Source organism: Lagopus muta, chromosome 20 (genome assembly GCF_023343835.1).
Source record: "Lagopus muta isolate bLagMut1 chromosome 20, bLagMut1 primary, whole genome shotgun sequence".
Lineage (NCBI taxonomy): Eukaryota > Metazoa > Chordata > Aves > Galliformes > Phasianidae > Lagopus > Lagopus muta.
The window spans coordinates 2,831,485-2,848,431 of record NC_064452.1 but is presented as its reverse complement, the minus strand read 5'-3'; the positions used below and the strand labels follow the sequence as shown (position 1 = coordinate 2,848,431).

General features: G+C 42.4%; 1 protein-coding gene across 3 annotated transcripts; it reads left to right on the top strand.

The window, feature by feature from the left end:
* The first annotated feature begins 80 nt into the window (after nt 1-80).
* On the top strand, nt 81-16,942 carry RAD51C (RAD51 paralog C). Of its 3 annotated transcripts, none has more exons than XR_007380776.1 (9): nt 81-262; nt 1,018-1,276; nt 1,470-1,636; nt 2,175-2,308; nt 4,965-5,096; nt 7,325-7,391; nt 10,576-10,636; nt 13,149-14,908; nt 16,631-16,735. XR_007380776.1 is itself a non-coding variant. In XM_048967164.1 (9 exons), exons 1-9 carry the CDS (start codon nt 145-147, stop codon nt 16,736-16,738), a joined length of 1,107 nt encoding a protein of 368 aa, XP_048823121.1. In that variant the 5' UTR covers nt 81-144; the 3' UTR covers nt 16,739-16,942. The 3 variants fall into 3 exon arrangements, 2 of the variants coding, with proteins under 2 accessions (XP_048823121.1, XP_048823122.1); XM_048967164.1 differs by having other exon boundaries at nt 13,149-13,209; nt 16,631-16,942; XM_048967165.1 differs by having other exon boundaries at nt 13,149-13,340; nt 16,631-16,734.
* The last annotated feature ends 5 nt before the right edge of the window (nt 16,943-16,947 follow it).

The following is a 16,947-nucleotide window of genomic DNA, read 5'->3' as shown; positions in this document are numbered from 1 at the left end:
GTCACGTGCCCACACGCCTCGCGCCTTCACAGCCCGCGCGCGCGCAGACACTTCCCTCACTGCCCCCCCCTCCCCTCCATCGCGCATGCGCACGGGCCGCTCCGTCAGAGCCGCGCTGGCGCCGCGCAGGGCGGTGTGCGCGGTATGCAGCGGGACGTGGGCAGCCTGCCGCTGAGCCCCGCGCTGCGCGCCCGCCTGCTGGCAGCCGGCTTCCAAACAGCGCAGGAGCTGCTGGAGACCGGTCCGTGCGGGCTGAGCAAAGGTACCGGCGCGGGGCGCGCTCTCCCCGGCCTGCAGGCCGTTCCGTGTCTCGGCTCGGCCCGCCTCCCGTGCGGGAGCTGGAAGCGCCTTGCGGCGGGGCTGTGCTCGTGTCAGGGCTTAATGCTCGTGTCAGGGCTTAATGCTCGTGAAGCACCTTGAGAGGCTGAAGTGTGTTACCCGTCCTGAGGTCTGTACTGTGGCAGCTTCCCTGTGGGACCTGGGGCACCTCCAGGTTAGAGGGAAATGAAGCAGTCGCTGGTTATACTGAGCGATAAGCACTGGAAATAAAACACTGTCACGTTCCTCCTCTTAGCTGCACGCGTTACACGAAATGAACCTTTATGAAGTTACAAGAACTGCTTTTCAGGAGGCTGAAGCCTGCCTGTCAGTCTGCTGGGCGGCCCTCAGTGGTAACACGCTGTAAGCATGTGAAGACTCTTGCTTCAGACGAGGTTATTCAGCAGCATGCTCAGTGCACAGCAGGGGAACTGCTCTCCCTGATCCTAAGCGTGGCTGTGGACGGCCGTTTTGCAGATTGCTCATTGCCTCCTGAAACCTCAGCTGCTCCAAGTTCTTCTGCAGATCGGATCATTAGTTCTGAATGTGTTGGCAAGCGTTTTATACTAAAAAGATTAATAATTCTGAGTCACGCAACAGAAGTATCGGGTTCTGCCAAACAAGCTGTGTTTTCTGTTTGTATTCTAAATAAATTGTTTGTAAAAACAAAGTAACTTCTCATGACTTTGTCTCTCCTAGAAATTGGGGTCTCCAAAGAAGAGGCACTGGAAGCATTACAGGTTGTCAGGCAGGAATGTACTGGCGATGCAGCAAAGACGGCTGGGGGGTCAGACAGCACCAGGAAGTGCACAGCTCTGGAACTTCTGGAAGAAGAGCAAGCACAGGGCTTCATCATCACCTTTTGTTCAGCGCTGGACAACATTCTGGGAGGTGGTGTGCAACTGACAAAAATTACTGAGATCTGTGGAGCACCTGGTGTTGGGAAAACACAACTATGGTATTTGGTTTTTTTAGATTACTTCTGTGCAACTGAGAATCACTTTTCTTTGTTGAATTTAAGGATGGTGAGAGTTCATCTTGTTATGGCCCTATTCTTTCCTGGCACTGTTCCTTAGCAGAAATGTAACAAGTTTGGAGGGGGAGATTTGTAATGTACTTATTTATCTTTTTGTCTTTGTTTTCCATGGCAGTATGCAGCTGGCAGTGGATGTCCAGATCCCGGAATGCTTTGGGGGTGTAGCTGGGGAAGCAGTGTTCATTGATACTGAAGGCAGTTTTATGGTAGACAGAGCAGCAGATATTGCAGCTGCCTGCGTGCGGCATTGCCAGCTTATTGCTGAAGCTCATCAAGAAGAAGGTATGTTGCTAAATCATTTTTTTCTGTCTGGTGGGCCACTTCCAAAGAGTGAATTTTGCAGTTGAAGGGTTTCAGAAGCAGTGCTTGCTTAAGCAGTTCTTGCTGCCAGCCTTTTACTTCCATCTCTATGTATCATACCCGCAACTGCGTCAGTGTGACTGTAGAGCCATACTGCAGACTGAGCTGATCTCATCTAAGAGTAACTTTTTTTTCTGTGTGATGTTTCATTGTGGTGCTCTGGTTTGAAAGTGATTGAAGAGTTCTTTTTCGTGAGTTAATTTTTCATTTTTTGAGCACTCCCTTGGAGGCTCCAGTGTGTCCGTGTGCTAACGCTGAGCGAGCATCTGCTCACTACCCTCCTGACTTTCAAACCAGATGGAAAATATGTTTCCTGCCTCCTTACCTTCACTGGTTTATCTTAGAGTTTCTGGGAGGTTTGCTGCTATTGTTGCTGTATGTGGAATGGTGGAATAACTAGGGCAGCAGTATGCCTGTACCTACAGGTTGTTGACTTGGTTATTCATCTGTTTATTCTCAGATCATCTTAAAGCTTTGGAGACTTTTTCTCTGGAAAGTATCCTTTCTCACATATATTACTTCCGTTGCCGTGACTACATAGAGCTTCTAGCACAGGTCTATCTCCTCCCAGACTTTCTTTCAGAGCACTCAAAGGTAAGAGTTATTGCAGAACTGAAAGGTAAGGGTTATCATGGAGTTACCAGAAGATAACACTCACTTCTGCATTAGATGCTTTCAGGAATACTCTGATATAGTAAGAGTAACACATTGGTACTTCATCAGCTTAGCAATAATGTATTGGCTGATGCCAGAGTACAAATGTAAAGTTTGCTTACTTGTTTGCTTTCTGTTCCAGTCCCCATGACTCTTGAGAGTAATTAACTTTGGTTACCAATGCTGCCACCATCCTGAATCTCAGCTTTCAGGCAAAGGTACTGGATCTGGTGTTGCCACAAAGGTTATATTTCTTCAATCACTCAAGTAGAAATCATCACAAAACTGCTGTACAGGAGGCTGAACTGTTTGCATGTGGCCACTGTGCAGGGGATCAGAAGGACCTAGTGCCAGTTTTTTCCTCCCAGAAAAGGAACTGAGAGCATCCTGCACATCTTGGCATCCAGAAAGTGACTCTGATTTCTTTCCAGTACATCTTCTGTTGCTACAAGCAACGAAAGCCTGCAGCTTAACTCTTGGGTGGACTGCAGCCAAAAAGCTGCCTAGTATCTAGTTCTTAGTGGAATGCTATGGCAAGGCAGATTTTTTCCACCTCCTTCCCAGATTTCTAGATTCTACATAGCAGATCTCTACATAGCAGATCGCTCCCTAGCAGGATTTGGAGAACAAAACTTCTGCCTCATTGCATCAGAGCACAAATCAGTGTTGTTTAGTTAAATTGTGTTTTGCATCTCATTTCCATTTTTGGAAGCTGTTATGATCTTGAAAGCACAGATGGGAGTCTTGCCTTTGCTTAGTATAGTCTGGTATTTCCCTTTCTCTGCCAGTTGCTAACGGTGCCCTGTTGTGTTTGCTCTTGTGGAAAGTACATGGCTTCATTAGCGCGGTTACGCTGGGCTGCAGTTCTTTGGTGCCATCTGTGCTGATTATGGATGCTTGGCCTGGAGCCTGAAATACTGAAGGTTGCAGGAAAACCGTACGACCTTCTGGTGATTCCTTGGACAGGCTGCAAGTGACTTGACAGATTGCTCATTGAAGTCCAGATCTCATTAAAATTAGTGTGATCCCTCTGCAGATCTGGTGCTGAGATTGGAACTACTGGAATACCTCCAAGGAGAGGATACGTAGTTGTAAGAGAGACAGTGGGTAATATGCATTACTTTCAGAGCTTGTTGGTATGAAAAATACCAATAATATGAAAAAAAGTTAGAAAATATCATTGTCATAATAAACATAATTTATTATGTCATGTAAAGACAAACTGATGTGTGAAAGGCACGTGTTATCAAGCTTTCTGAAGTAGATCTAAAGCAAAACCAGGCCGTATTATTTGCTATTTTGAAACAAATGCAACCAGGAGAAAGTAAACTAACTCACATCTTACCTTGCTATATTAATCTGATAGGCAAGTAATTGAACTATGTAAATATTCCCTTCTACTATGAGTCATGCGCAGATTGTTGAACTGATTGTTTTTTTCCAGTCAAAAAATTACTCAAGAGGCTCATAGAAATGAATTTGCAGAAAGACGAATTTTAACAGGAGAACATCATATTTTAGTTCTGACTACTTGGTGTTCTTTGGTTTTTTGTTGGTTTTTTTTTCAGTTGCAGCCTCAGGGCCATTTCACAGCATGATGTTTGTTGCAGGCTTGTATGTTCCAGCCACAAAGCTACTTTCCTGTAACAAGTTAAATCAATAATACAGAAAATCAGAATGTTCTTTTTTCCAGCTTGTCTTATACGTTGATGCAAGAACTTGTAGATATTTGGGACTTCAGAGACAACATGTGAACACTGGGGCAATCCATCTCCCTTCTGTATTTCAGACAAATTTGTGTCATCAGAACAGTCACAGCAAATGAAGTTAGTAGAAATCAAAATCCCACACTAATGTTTGCATGGTGTCTCGAGTGTGATGAGCCTGCAGCAGCATTTTATTCTACCTTCAACTAACGATCACTACAGAAGCGATAATTAATAAGCAAAGCAAACATCTCCAGGCAAGGCAGATACTCAGCTCCATTACATACATCTGGAATATCTTAAGGCATCTGTTAAAATGCATGTTTGCAAAGCAGACAGGACCCACAGAATCTGATGATCTTAACGATGACTGCAAGCAGCACGTCTTCTAGCTATGGTTTGGACTTTATTTTTTGAGGGAGAAGGTAAAGTGAAATAGTGTTTGTGGAGAGCTGACAAAAGTACATTTCAGATTTTTCTCTACAGCTTTTCTTCAAGGCTTTAAGTCCAGCTTTGTCATGTTGTATTCTGTACCAGAGATAAGTGAGCTCTAAGTGAATGAGATTTGAAACTGGAAAGAGTTGGAACAGCAGCTCTGTTCTGAATTAAATAATGGAAAGGTTTAGAGCAACATTTTGTTCAAGCTAATGCAGATGCATTCTGAGCTTTGTGTGCACAATGCAGTACTGCACTTACCAGCGTGTTTGGAGCTTAGGGCTCTTTACCCTGCACTGGTTTGCTGCTGTTTGTCTCCAGTAACAGTATTGTGCTGTCACACACATCAGAGCATCAAATTTTGTGTTACCTCGTACAAAACATTCCGAAGCTCTTAAGAAGGAATCTTACATTATGAAAGCAATGGTCGTTTTTTCCTTTCCTTCTGTATTTAGGTCCGACTGGTGGTAATTGATGGAATTGCCTTTCCCTTTCGCCATGATTTTGAGGACCTCTCGCTTCGAACACGGCTTTTGAATGGTCTGGCACAGCAGCTGATCATCATAGCAAATGATCACAAAGCAGCGGTAGGTCTGGGGCAGAGTTACACCATAAAAGAGTTACCTGAGAATAAATGCATAACAAAGAATACAGCCAGTGTGATCTGTAATTGTCTGCAGACAGCAAAGTAAAGCTGAAGGGATGTCCTTTACTGTGTTTGTCAGTTTGATTGGAAGTGTGGATAGATAGCACAGGCAAAACTGGGTAGATGGAAAAATTGTGGTCTTGCCAAAATAAGTAAAAATTGAATAAAAAGCGTCCTGGGAATCTCAAATCCTAGCATGTCATTTCTGTCGTGGTTTCACATAATCTTCTTGCAGGACAAGGTTGGAAATAGAATGCTTCTTTACTCTTTCCTGCCTGCAAAGCGCACATGCAATAAAATACTTTGGAATATTTAGCAGTTACAACAACTCCTGTTGGTTTAAAAATAAATCTGTTCCTAGGAAGGAAAAACAATTACCTGCTGGAGTTGAGTTTGCTGTTTTGGCACCCGTGGAAACCCATTGCTTCCTTCCTGGGCATTGTTGCTGCACCATTTGTGCCGGTGTGGAGGCCCACCAAGGTGCAGCCGGTAGCCAGCAGATGGCACTCAGAAGCTGCATCCGTTCCAGAAGTTGTTTTGACAAGTCTTTTGAAGTACAGAAAAGCATTGTTCAGGAATTAGAGCTTACACGGTCTCAAAATGGTGCTTGCTCCTGTAGCTGTTTCCAGGTGATTTGCTTCTTTGTCGCCCACAACTCTCTCATGCAATTGGTTTTGTTCGTAACTGCTAAAAATAAGCCTTCCCTTGTGCATCCTCTGTTAGCTGCAGGAAGAGAAGCACAGCTCTGCATTGGTTCAGTGATTGTGCTTACTGCTGGAAGTGTTCCCCCTCTCCTTCGTGATGTGAATTATGGAGGTTCCTCCTTTTGGTGTGGGCACCAAGGGGGACAAATGTTATGTGACTGCTTTGTTTGCACAGCCTCCTGTTCTGAGTGCTTTCACTCATAAATTGGGTACCTGGTGACCTTGAAAGGGAGTGGTTGTCATTGTATAGCCTCTTTTTCTTTGTTCAAGGGAAACATAACTTTTCTATTGAACAAGTGAGCAGTTTAATACAAACAGTTGCTAAATAAACACTTGATAAAGAAGTAATCAATCACAGGGCTTCAGAAATGGTTTGGTTCGGTGACCTTCTTGTTAGTATTTGAGTTAGACTGTTTGCAAGCTATATGGAATTAAATTTAACTGGCATGCCAGAAATTGCTTGACTGGCAGCAAAGCTGGGCAGTCTGAGTGCTCTGATATGGTAGGAAGCAGGTTTCTTTAGATTCTAAAGCTGAACTCAGTGGGTTGTGCTGGAATGCCCAGAAACAACCGTTCTGCAACAATGAGATGGGCAGCCTTGGTGGAATTGTTATCATCTGCTCAGGATGAGGAACCTTTCTCAGATGTGCTGGCTGTGTCTCAAGGCTTTCAGCTATAGGAGTGTTTTGGTGAGAGCCCTGTGTGCTCAGTGCTCTTTTCTGGCTACAGGCATGACAGAGAGTGAAAATCCCTGCAGTTTAAGATAGATACCATTTTTTTTTATTCTTCATTTTTAATGAACTTTGCAATTAATATTCCTGGCTCTTTTCTGTCTCACCCACCCTCATTTCTACCAGAGATCTAACCTAGACTGTCTGTGAACCTCCTACGAGTGATTCGTGCTGCGAAAACACTCCCCCGCTCTGTCTGTTCCCTTCCATCCTGCTTTGTGTTGTACTCTCTTGCGCATTTTTAGACTACGAGGTGCAGCAGTTCTGTTAATCACCGGGTTGATCCCTGCTTTGTGCAGCATCAGGTTCACTTTAGCCACGGTGACTGAACTGTTATCTCTTTATAGAGGGCTAGTACAAGACATGCATCTAAATACAGATCCAGATGATATTCAGTACAAAGACAATGGAAGATACAAGTTATGTCCTTCAGGAAGGAAGAAGTTTAGGGGGAGTTGGTTTTGTTTTTATTTTTATTTAACCCTGAATGAAATTAATGCTCCTTTCATGCAAACTGAAAATACACTTTTCAGATTTTTCTTATTTTGTTTTGGCTATTGAGGAAAAGATGAGGGGCCTTTCTAGTTTCTTCTTGTTAACACAAACGCTTCATTTCAATGGCAGGAGTTTTGCTCAAGTAACTACTTGATTGATAAAAACTTTTTAGAAATGCCAGCCTTCCCTCCCAAACTGTTTTCTGGAAACGTTGTTTATTTGCTTGTTTCCTCTTTCAGGTTGTTCTGACAAACCAAATGACAACCAGGTTTGGACAAAACCAGTCCATGTTGGTACCTGCATTAGGTAGGTGTTTGGCTTTTGCACTGTGCGTGATTTCCTTACTTTTGGCATCGGGAACAACAACAAAAAATTATTAGTAAACTGTGAATTAGATCTATCAGTGTTCTTTAAGGAGACAATGTCACACCCTAAGAGAAGCACATGGTATGAAGACTAGGAGCTAGATTTAGACCTGCAGCAAATGCGTTGCAGCTTTCCCCTGAGGATGGTAGGCTGTGGAGGTGTTCCAGCTGCAGCAGTGTCAGCTAAGGAGGCCAGCAGCCCTGCTGGAGGTTGCTGCCACATCCTTCGTGCTGGCTGAGCTGTTTGTCTCCCAACCCATTTTCTGCCAGAAGTGGGCCAGGTAAGCCTCAACTGTTTAAATAATAAGTAAGCTGCTGGCAGATGAGGTAATTGAGATGAAACTTGCTGGTGATGGATCACACAAAGAATGTAGGAATGGCAGTATGGGCTTTAAACTTCTACCAGAAAGACTGTGATGAATAAGTTAAACAATAACAAGAACTCATGTCCACAGCTTTGTGGTCACACACCTCAGAATACACTGCAGTTATCCAGAGAATCATCCACTGCCTCTCCAGTGAAATTTAAATCGTTTGTTTTGCCATTACACTTGAACATGTTTCCATTTACTGCTTGAAACAGAAGTGTTTCATATTTGGTGCACAGCTGGAACCATCTACCCATTAATCTCTGCAGTTATGATGCAGAGGGAAGTTCTGTGTGAGATCCTCAACTACAGCCTGCCCATAGAGAATTAAAGTTCTTTTCAGACTATTCCATTTTGCCCTGTGATGAGCAGAGTACCTCAGATGGAGTCTTCTGCTGTGGTCATAGGGGAAAATAGAACAGTTCTTCTGAAGTAGAGATGTAGACAAATTAGGAGTTAAATGCTGAGCTTTTTCTTCTTACAGGTTGTAACTACATTATTTTGTGATGCAGTTAAAGGGCACAAATTATCTGTGCACTGCTTCAGGTTCTGTGAATTAAGTAATGAACCTCTTGTTCTGCAGAGGAAGGAGAGAAAGGAGACAGAACAAAAGCAGAGATGTTCTCAGTGTCTGTGCAGGCATTGAACCATTTGGCACAGATGTAAGATAAGATGAACAAATACAGATCATCTCCTTGGAGAATGTGGAACTTTGAGCTGTGCATGCAGATAAAGAACCAGCTTTCAGTACCTGACCCTTTTTGTCGTTTTTGCCTCTTGCTCTCTGAAGTATTAGTTATTTTTAGCAGCCTTTCTGGCTATAAGCTGAATTAAAGCTGATAGATTCCATCTTAAAAAAATAACCAGCAGTGTTTGAGATCTGTTGTGTTTAAGTCATAGGGACAGGAAGGAGTGTGAAAGGATTCAGAGTAGGCTACAACTCAAAGACATCAGGTATTGTCTGGTGCATGTACTTATTTTTACAAATGTGTAATTTGACGTAACTTCCTATTGACCATGAACTGATGGTGACTCTCACCAGAATATGCACAACCACATGGTGTAGCTAAACTAAATGGGATGCACTCTTGCAGAATTGAGGGTTTGTAGCAGCTGGTAAAAGATTCAGCGAGGAGGTGTTCTGCTCATCCTAAACAGCAGTATCTCAAGTGGAGTACTTTGGAGTGCTCCAGAGCTGCTTTCAGTGGGATGTGAATTTATTCCAAAGACTCAGTACAAACGTTGAGCTGATGGATTACAGGATGGTTTTTATGACCCACTCTTAAGGGACGCTGTTTCAAAAGCCTCATTGTAAAGGCTGAAGAACCTCATGCTTTTCTATGGTTGCTTTTAGCCAATGAAGCTGTTGAGGGGAGGGTCAGGAGCAGAACCCAAGTAAAACCAATCCTATTGCCTCCCCTACATATTTTTTTTCCCCTCATTGACTGGTAAGCCTTAGAAATTTCTAAGATTTTACAGGAACATTAATCTCTAAACTCTTACTCATCTTCCTAGCAGAAGGGAAGTTCTTAATTATGGGGGGAAAAAAGCACAGATGCTGCAAGGTATTAAGTCAAAGCCTTATGGAAGGCAGCTCTCTTTCTCACTAGTGATAGCTAAGCTGGCTGTTCCCAGACATTTCTATTCGATATATTTAGAAAAGAGGTCAAATATTAATCTGCAAACAGTTTTAGCTCAGAAATGTCTCATTTTACGGTAGCATTTTTCGCTCATGTTCAATATAGTTGGAAACGTGCTGGTGTGGAATTTATACCCATTGTAAAATGCGTTTTGATCTCTGACTCAGAACTGTATCTGATAACCAAAATCTCTAATCTCAATTTCAGCATAATGGAACAGAGTCTGGCAGGACGCCCAGAGGGTCCAGGTCTTCCCTATCATTGAATCACGTTTTCCTTCTCCATGCTTTAATGAATACCAGAGCACACAGGGCATGTGGGCCTGTTGACATGATGGAGATCCAACAAATAAGTGATTCAGAAGTTAGAGCTGCTGCAGGCTTGTGGCACTTAACCCAAACGACTCCTTTAAAATCTAATCCATCTTCAGACTGCTGAATGTCTCACAGGACAAACAGAAAAAAACACCCAGTAAAAAATCTGTCTGTAAATTATCTGAGCTTGCCAGGTTTGAGCTGAAACAGTAGGGCCATTTCCCATGAAATACATTCCAACCTTCCTTCTCTTTTTCTTTTCCCTTCACTTACGGTTGTGTTCGTTTGCATTCTTCTGTCAGAAGTGGAAGACTGCGTCAGGGGCCCTTAATACTTCAATAATCATTGACTTTCTCCCAAAGCATGTATCCCAAAGGGAGTGATGTTTGCTCATGACTATGCTTGAGAGAGAGAACACCACAATTTTGAAGTAGGATTTAGTCATACTACGTAGACTTCTTTACAGTAATAAGAAAGATCTTTTCTTCATGGTGCCTCTTTTCAGGATTTGTCTCGTACCTGTCCTTCATGAGGTACATGTTCATTTCTTCTACAGATACAGAGGTGTTGCATCAAGCTTTCTATAAAACACAGAGATTATTCATTGTCTTGGTCTATTTGGTGAACTAGATGTGGAATCCTTGTATGTGTGAAAAAGATGGGAGTTGTTTCTGCAAGAAAGATACATGGGCTTAATCATGTTTTTTTGGTGTTGTTTTTTTCTTTTTAAGACTGGTTTGCTTTCAGTTCAATTTATGAAGCTGCTGTTTTTTAAAGGAGATGAATAAATTTCTGTTATGCAGGAGAAAGCTGGGGACATGCTGCTACCGTGCGTTTAATCTTTCACTGGGACAACACTCAGAGGTGAGTGAAAATATAGGCCAGGAAAGGTATGCAGTAGGACTGACAAGTGTGACATTGGATCTTTTTCAAATGGGCTTTAATGGCCAAGCAGGGTTTTAAATTTGACTTTTGTCCTTGGTCTTCTGTGATCAAGAAAAGTCTCGTTTGAACTAAGCAGTGTGAGCTGCACCGTTGTGCTTTTCCTTTTTGGTGTGGTTTGTTGCTGAGGTGCTGTGCCATGGCCGACCAAGTCATTGTAATGGCATTTGCTCAGACACAAGAATCCTTGCTTCTATGGGAGTTTGGCTCTATCAAAAATTCAGTCTCACCATATTTTGCAAGCAGGGAATGGAATTTCTGGACTTCAGTCCACATGGTGCAGTCCGTGTAAATTCATTTGATGCTCAAGAGGGCTTTCCATCTACATACTAATTCTTAGGAAGACTACAGGCCCACTGAGCCCTGCACCTCAGTGGCAGCTGTTGGCTCTTTCTGCTTTTAAATGTGACCCGATGGCTCTGGAGAACTGAGCAGCTGCATAAAGCTACAGTAAGCTGTGGAGGGTTGGAAAGAGAGCCACCTTACTCACAGTGTAGAGTGCACCTATGGGAGATGGGCTTAAAAGCCCAAGGGGAGAAGATGGCCCTTCTAAAAATGGTACAAGGTTTTGCCTGTTGCAGTGAGATCTGTTTTGTTTCCTGGTATGTTTTTCACCTCTTTGCTGCATTACAAGCATATTTTTATTCCTTGGTCATTTGGGTTCAACTTGCATTTTAGTATCACAGTGCTGCAACTTGGGACTTAAGAAGCCTTCATTTGATTTTTTAATCCTTTTGCAAACAGTGAACAAAAACGCTGCTGGAATGTTGTAGTGCACAGTTCTGCTTGTTAAACTTGAAGAGCAGTGACACTTTCTTGTGGAATTTTGTTTTTTAAATTCTAAGAATTCCGAGGGTGAAGGCAATGCAGAATGATTACAGCTGGCTGTTTAGTTTAGAATTAAATTTGCACTGATTAGTTAAGTCTTTATAAGGGAGAAATTGCATCAACATGATGATTACAGAATGAACAAAAGTTAATTTTGTATATCAGAAGTGAAGAGCTTTTTTTCCTTTCCTTCTGCAACGCAGCTAGTAATTTGGGAGGTGTCGGTTCCAGAAATAAAGCCAAGGACAGGCAGACATGTTTCATTTACCGTTATAAATATGCAGCTAATAGGGAGCAAGGCCTGCGGAAGCAGAGCAGTTTGGGTTGCAGTTGCATGTCTGTAAAAAGCAGAAGTAGCTAGATTCTGCTGCGTTTGTAGCACAAGCTACTTGGGCCTGATGATCCGTTGTGGTTAATCTTGTTTTTGGGTTCCTGAGGTGCAAAGATGACCATTTGAGAATCCATTTGTCTTTTTTTACTGCACTCTAAGTATGAGACCCATCTCTTTTCTTTGGCACAGGAAATGTCAGAGCTTAATTACAAGGGTTCTCAGTGCAGTGAGGAAAGATCCTTTTGAGTCAGAGTTATGCAGCAGAGCTCCAGCTGAGCGCTTGTGAAAGCATGGCTTCTGCAGCTTTGGATTTAGGCTATTTTGTAAAGTACAACCCACCACTTAGATGTTCTGAGGAATTCCCTGCGTGGCTAATATGAAGTGGCAGTGTTCCTCAGGCTGTAATTACGTGCTGTCTAATAGAATGGCACCTCAGGGAGAAAAAAAAGAAAAAAACAAAAATAATTAACAGGATCCTTGGCAGACTGTCCTGGTACAGAGAGAACACTTTATTGGCTTTGCATTGGTGTAGTTTTGTGCAGGTGGGCACAGTGCAAACTAACAGCCTTAGAGCTGGTTGAAAAATCCCTTGCTGTTAAGGTGTTTTGCAGTCTTCTCTGTATGATGCAAGTACCTGCTGGGCTACGTGCAGCGTGAGCTCAAGTCAGGATGCATTGCTTAGACTCTAAATGCATGAAGCCAAGGAAGTGTTAGAGAAGAAATAGAAGAAAAGCTATTTACTCCAGGTTATGCTGTATGTCACTGGCAAGGTCAGGCTTGGAAACAGAACATTTTGTTCTCGTTCTGCATCCGCTCGGTTCTATTGCCAGGTTGTGAAACACCTAGGGAGAAAAACTCCCTGGAAGTTCTTGAATTCTTGTGGGTATCTCCCAGCGTTGAGAGGCCAAGCAAAAAATAGTTGCTTTATGGAGAATTGTGCTTAAAATCGTTTTTGTTTGCATTTTAAGAAAGTGCCATTTGAAATTAATTCAGAATTGATATTGTTCCAAGAATGTGAGGAATTACTGTAATGAAACAAGGCTAATTGATTGCTCTTCGTTAGCAGGTCTGAACTGTACTTGAGCTGACAGGTCGCACAGGGGTGGGATTTTGGCATCCAGAATTTAATTGACCACTGTGAAAATGCACACATGGATTCCACTGGTCACCTATCAATGACTGTGGGAAAACTTGGGTCTGGCCATTTGGTTGCTTATGATTTTTTAATATCGTATTCACTGACACTAATTTTTTTTTAATTTTTTTTTAAACCAGGTTGGCAACATTGTACAAATCACCGAGTCAGAAGGAGTCAACCATACCATATAACATTACAGTTAGTATTTCTCTTGGGATGGAGATACAGAGATGGGAACGAAGTGTTGGATGTAAAGAAATTGTCAGACGCTGGCAGACCTGAGAATGCTGTTCGCTTTCTTCGTGCTGCCTTTCAGCTTCTTCCTGAAGGTAGCCAGGAACACCAGGATGTTTCCAGATTAACCATCAGATTTACAGGCAACCTGTGCCCATTTCTGCTTGTCCCAGTGCTGCACAGTTTATCTGCCCTTCATGTCAACTCTTGGCCTAAGTACAATTACAGAGGAGAGTCTTGCACTTGGAGCCTTCCTTCAGGATGCCAAGCTGCTTTCTCCCGTCACATTGTTTGTTTCCCCAGTGGCTGGGGAAACTGCATCTGTTCCGATTTGTCATTTTTAGGGCAAGGCTGACCAGAATCATTCACGGCATTCCAGAGACCTCCAGATCTCTGCCTGTTCATTGCCTGACACAACACAGGTTGTACTTCTGTCTTTCACAGCTCTGTCCTACTGGTGACCCTATGGCCAGGCCATATATACAGAAGTATGTATTTTTTCTTCTGTTGTTACTGTATGATGAGATTCCAGCTGGAGTCCTCATTCAGCCCTAGGGAAATCCTGTGATAGTTTACTTTTGTTGAGTGCTTAAATACATATTGAGAATATATATTGTTTAAGCTGATTATAGGTTAAAAAACAAGCACTCCGTTCTTGTGTCTTCAAATGACAGATACATAGGTACATGCCATAACTGTTTGCTCTGTGTCCTCATGGAAACACGTTGCCATAGCATTTCCTGCAGATTTTAATGCTGCCCTAAAATGAGGTCCTCAAGATATTGAGCAGAATTCATGGGTTTTTTTTCCAGCTCTAAATGCTCCCACTATTTTTAGTTACTTATTTATTTGTTTACCAGTTCTGTAAAGACTGGACAGGAAAATGGGACCACATCCCAAGGTTGTTCAGATCATGTGATGCAGCTGTGCAGCCCTGTCTGTGCAGCTGCCAAATATTGGATTCTCTTAGTTTAATTGCCATTTCAGCTTTATGCAAATTATAGAACAGCTATGCTGTCTTCATCCACATGAATGTACACAATCTTGATGTATACTAGAGAGCGTATCTTAACCAAAGATTACTTACAACTTCAGACTAGCCCTGTGTTTTTTCCTTTAATCCTGCTGAGCTGCTTCAGATGTTTCTATGAGTAAAAAACGCATTATCAATGTTTCTGTCATGAAAAGCAGGTCTGATAATAATTGTTTGCTGTTACCATTTCTCATTCTCATCTCAGTAGTTAAACTGGAAGATGTAAATATGTGTTCAGTGCTTCCAAGTATGATGCAGGACATCTGTGTATAAACAGCAGACAATTTAAAAAAACAACAACATCTAAGATGCATAGGATTATAGCTGCCATTAAATTCAGTGCAAATCAGATAGTTTGGTACTTCTGACATCTGGTTGACCAGTGCTTGTACACTGGTGGAGAAGTATGGGACTGAGTGCCTGAAGCTCCAGTTCTTTTCCAGCTGTTTCTTTTCCAGCACATTGGCAGATCAGCCACCAGTCTGAGCAAGCCTGGAAGCTATGGAACACCTATCAAATAATTCTTTCATAGGCTGATGAGGATTCATTCTTAAGCGCAGAGTATAGAAATGTGAATTGATTTAAGCACAAAGGAGTAAATGGCTCATCTGATTCATCTAAATTTCCCAGGTAATATGACCTGATTATTTGATCATGAAAAATAGGGATCCAGAACTTGTATTGTGAGTAAGAATTGTTCATATTTCCCTGAATTTTGCAGAGTGTCAGACTAACAATGAGAATGCCTTTAAAGTAATAAAGGCATCAGTTCTGGTGTAGTCTGTAGGTGCCAGGAAACACTGAAGAACAACCCAAGATGGGCACGTCTGTGGTGGGAGCTGTGCAGGTCCAAGTGAGCCTTTTTCAGCCTTAGTTCTGCTAGCCATGTTTTCTTTCTCACTGGAGAGAGGCTGTGTACATGCCTTTAACCAAACGCAAAACGACCATACTGAGCAGCCTGGTTCATCTTGTTCTGGCCTTTATAGCCCCTGGAATGCTTTTACTGAGAGTCTAGCATGCTAGATTAAGTGGATTCTTGGCTTTGATCCACCTTTGTGCCTAAGGGAAATAGCAGAGATTAGATGCAAGCAGCAGTGAAACACTAAACTTGAAGATTCCCCATTATGCTATTTAGAATAACACTTGAGTTGCTCAAAATAGCAGAGGGACCGCACAGGTCCTGCCCTCATGGCACCTCTTGCTGTTTGCTCCCTTCGAAACATAGCAGGCTACATGAGGTGAGGCATTTAGAAATAGAAATACAGAGATGAGGCACAAGCAAAACATTGTGATTGGTCTTATCTTGGCTTCATTTTGGTGCAGGACATAGTGGCATTTTGAAAAAGTCACACATCTGGTAGTAATTCTCCCTGATTTTTCACACTGCAGTAACCCAAAGTGTCAGCCTTCTTGAAGTGTGCTCAGCCCTGTGTTGTCTCAACCTGAGCACTTAGGATCCTCAGAACAGTTTCTTTTTCTGATTAACACTTTTTCCTCTCTTGAGTTTGCAGTACAGTGAGTCCTTCACTCAGCTGTCAGCAATGCTCCCTACACAGCATTTGGAGATAAGGCAGTTGAAGGCTTCACATAACGTCTCAGTGTTATGTAATAACTGATGACATTTAGCTAACTGATTTTTCAGCTCTTCCATCTTCTAAAATCTTGTAAGATCATCAAACTGTGAGGTAATGTAACAAAAAATACCAATGGTACGAAGCAGAATAGATCACCTTAAGCTCTCTACTATGTAGCAGCATCTAGTTTTCAATTCCACATTTAGGTTTTGGCAGTTAAAAGTACTCAGCCCATTGTGTCCCATAAATCACTGTGCTGGGACTGTCCCTGCTGACTGCAAAGGCCAGATGAGGTGTCCGCTTCTCTTACAGTGTCTCCTCAGTGTTTTCAGTTCATTAAATAGACACATGAAACTGAAGGAGGTCTCAGAAGATTTTCAGTGCTGTTTCTGAAGATGGCTGAGGCAGTTAATCCAGTGCTCATCTCCTTGTTCTGCAGGAGTCTGGCTTGAATCTGGGCTGAAGGATTTGGCTTTTAATTTATTTAAATAAGCAGCATAAGTTAATTTGCAGAAAAGCACCGCTATGTAGTCAGGGGTTGTTAGAGTAAAATGCAAATGGTAGCATCACTGGTGAAAGGAAGCAGAGACAGTAAGTAGTGGCCACCTGTGTTGAAAACCTTTCAGTTCTGAGCTTAACCTCATCTAGAAGCATTCTGCATCCACTCTTCTAAAATAAATGATAGCATCGTGCCTCATTCTGATCTTCTGGGAACTAGAGTTACTCATGCTCTGTATCCATAGAAGTAATATCACGTGATTTCACTTATATATTACAGCCTCAGGGCTTCCGAGATGTGCAGCCTCCACCTGTCACCCAAAATGCAGAAGGTACTGAAATGAACCCTCGCAAACGGCCACGGAGAGAAGAGGAAAAGCAACAGTGATTCAAAAGAACCATTCCAAAAAGCTGTGCTGCATGAGAACAACCATGGAGAGAGCATGCAGTCAGAGGCAGCCGGAGAGGTTCTTTAAATTCCTACTCTGGACTTTATTTTATTGTTAAAACTGTAATATGAAATTTTTTTCTGGCAGAAAAATTACCTGTGTATGGCATAATTTTACTTTTATAATAAAATTATTTTATATGATGAGG

Excerpts from the sequence above, each read along its gene's own strand:
- RAD51C (XM_048967164.1), top strand. The coding sequence starts at position 145 with ATGCAGCGGGACGTGGGCAGCCTGCCGCTGAGCCCCGCGCTGCGCGCC. Across the intron at positions 263-1,017 it reads TCCGTGCGGGCTGAGCAAAG|AAATTGGGGTCTCCAAAGAA; the intron begins GTACCGGCGCGG and ends TGTCTCTCCTAG. Across the intron at positions 7,392-10,575 it reads CATGTTGGTACCTGCATTAG|GAGAAAGCTGGGGACATGCT; the intron begins GTAGGTGTTTGG and ends TCTGTTATGCAG.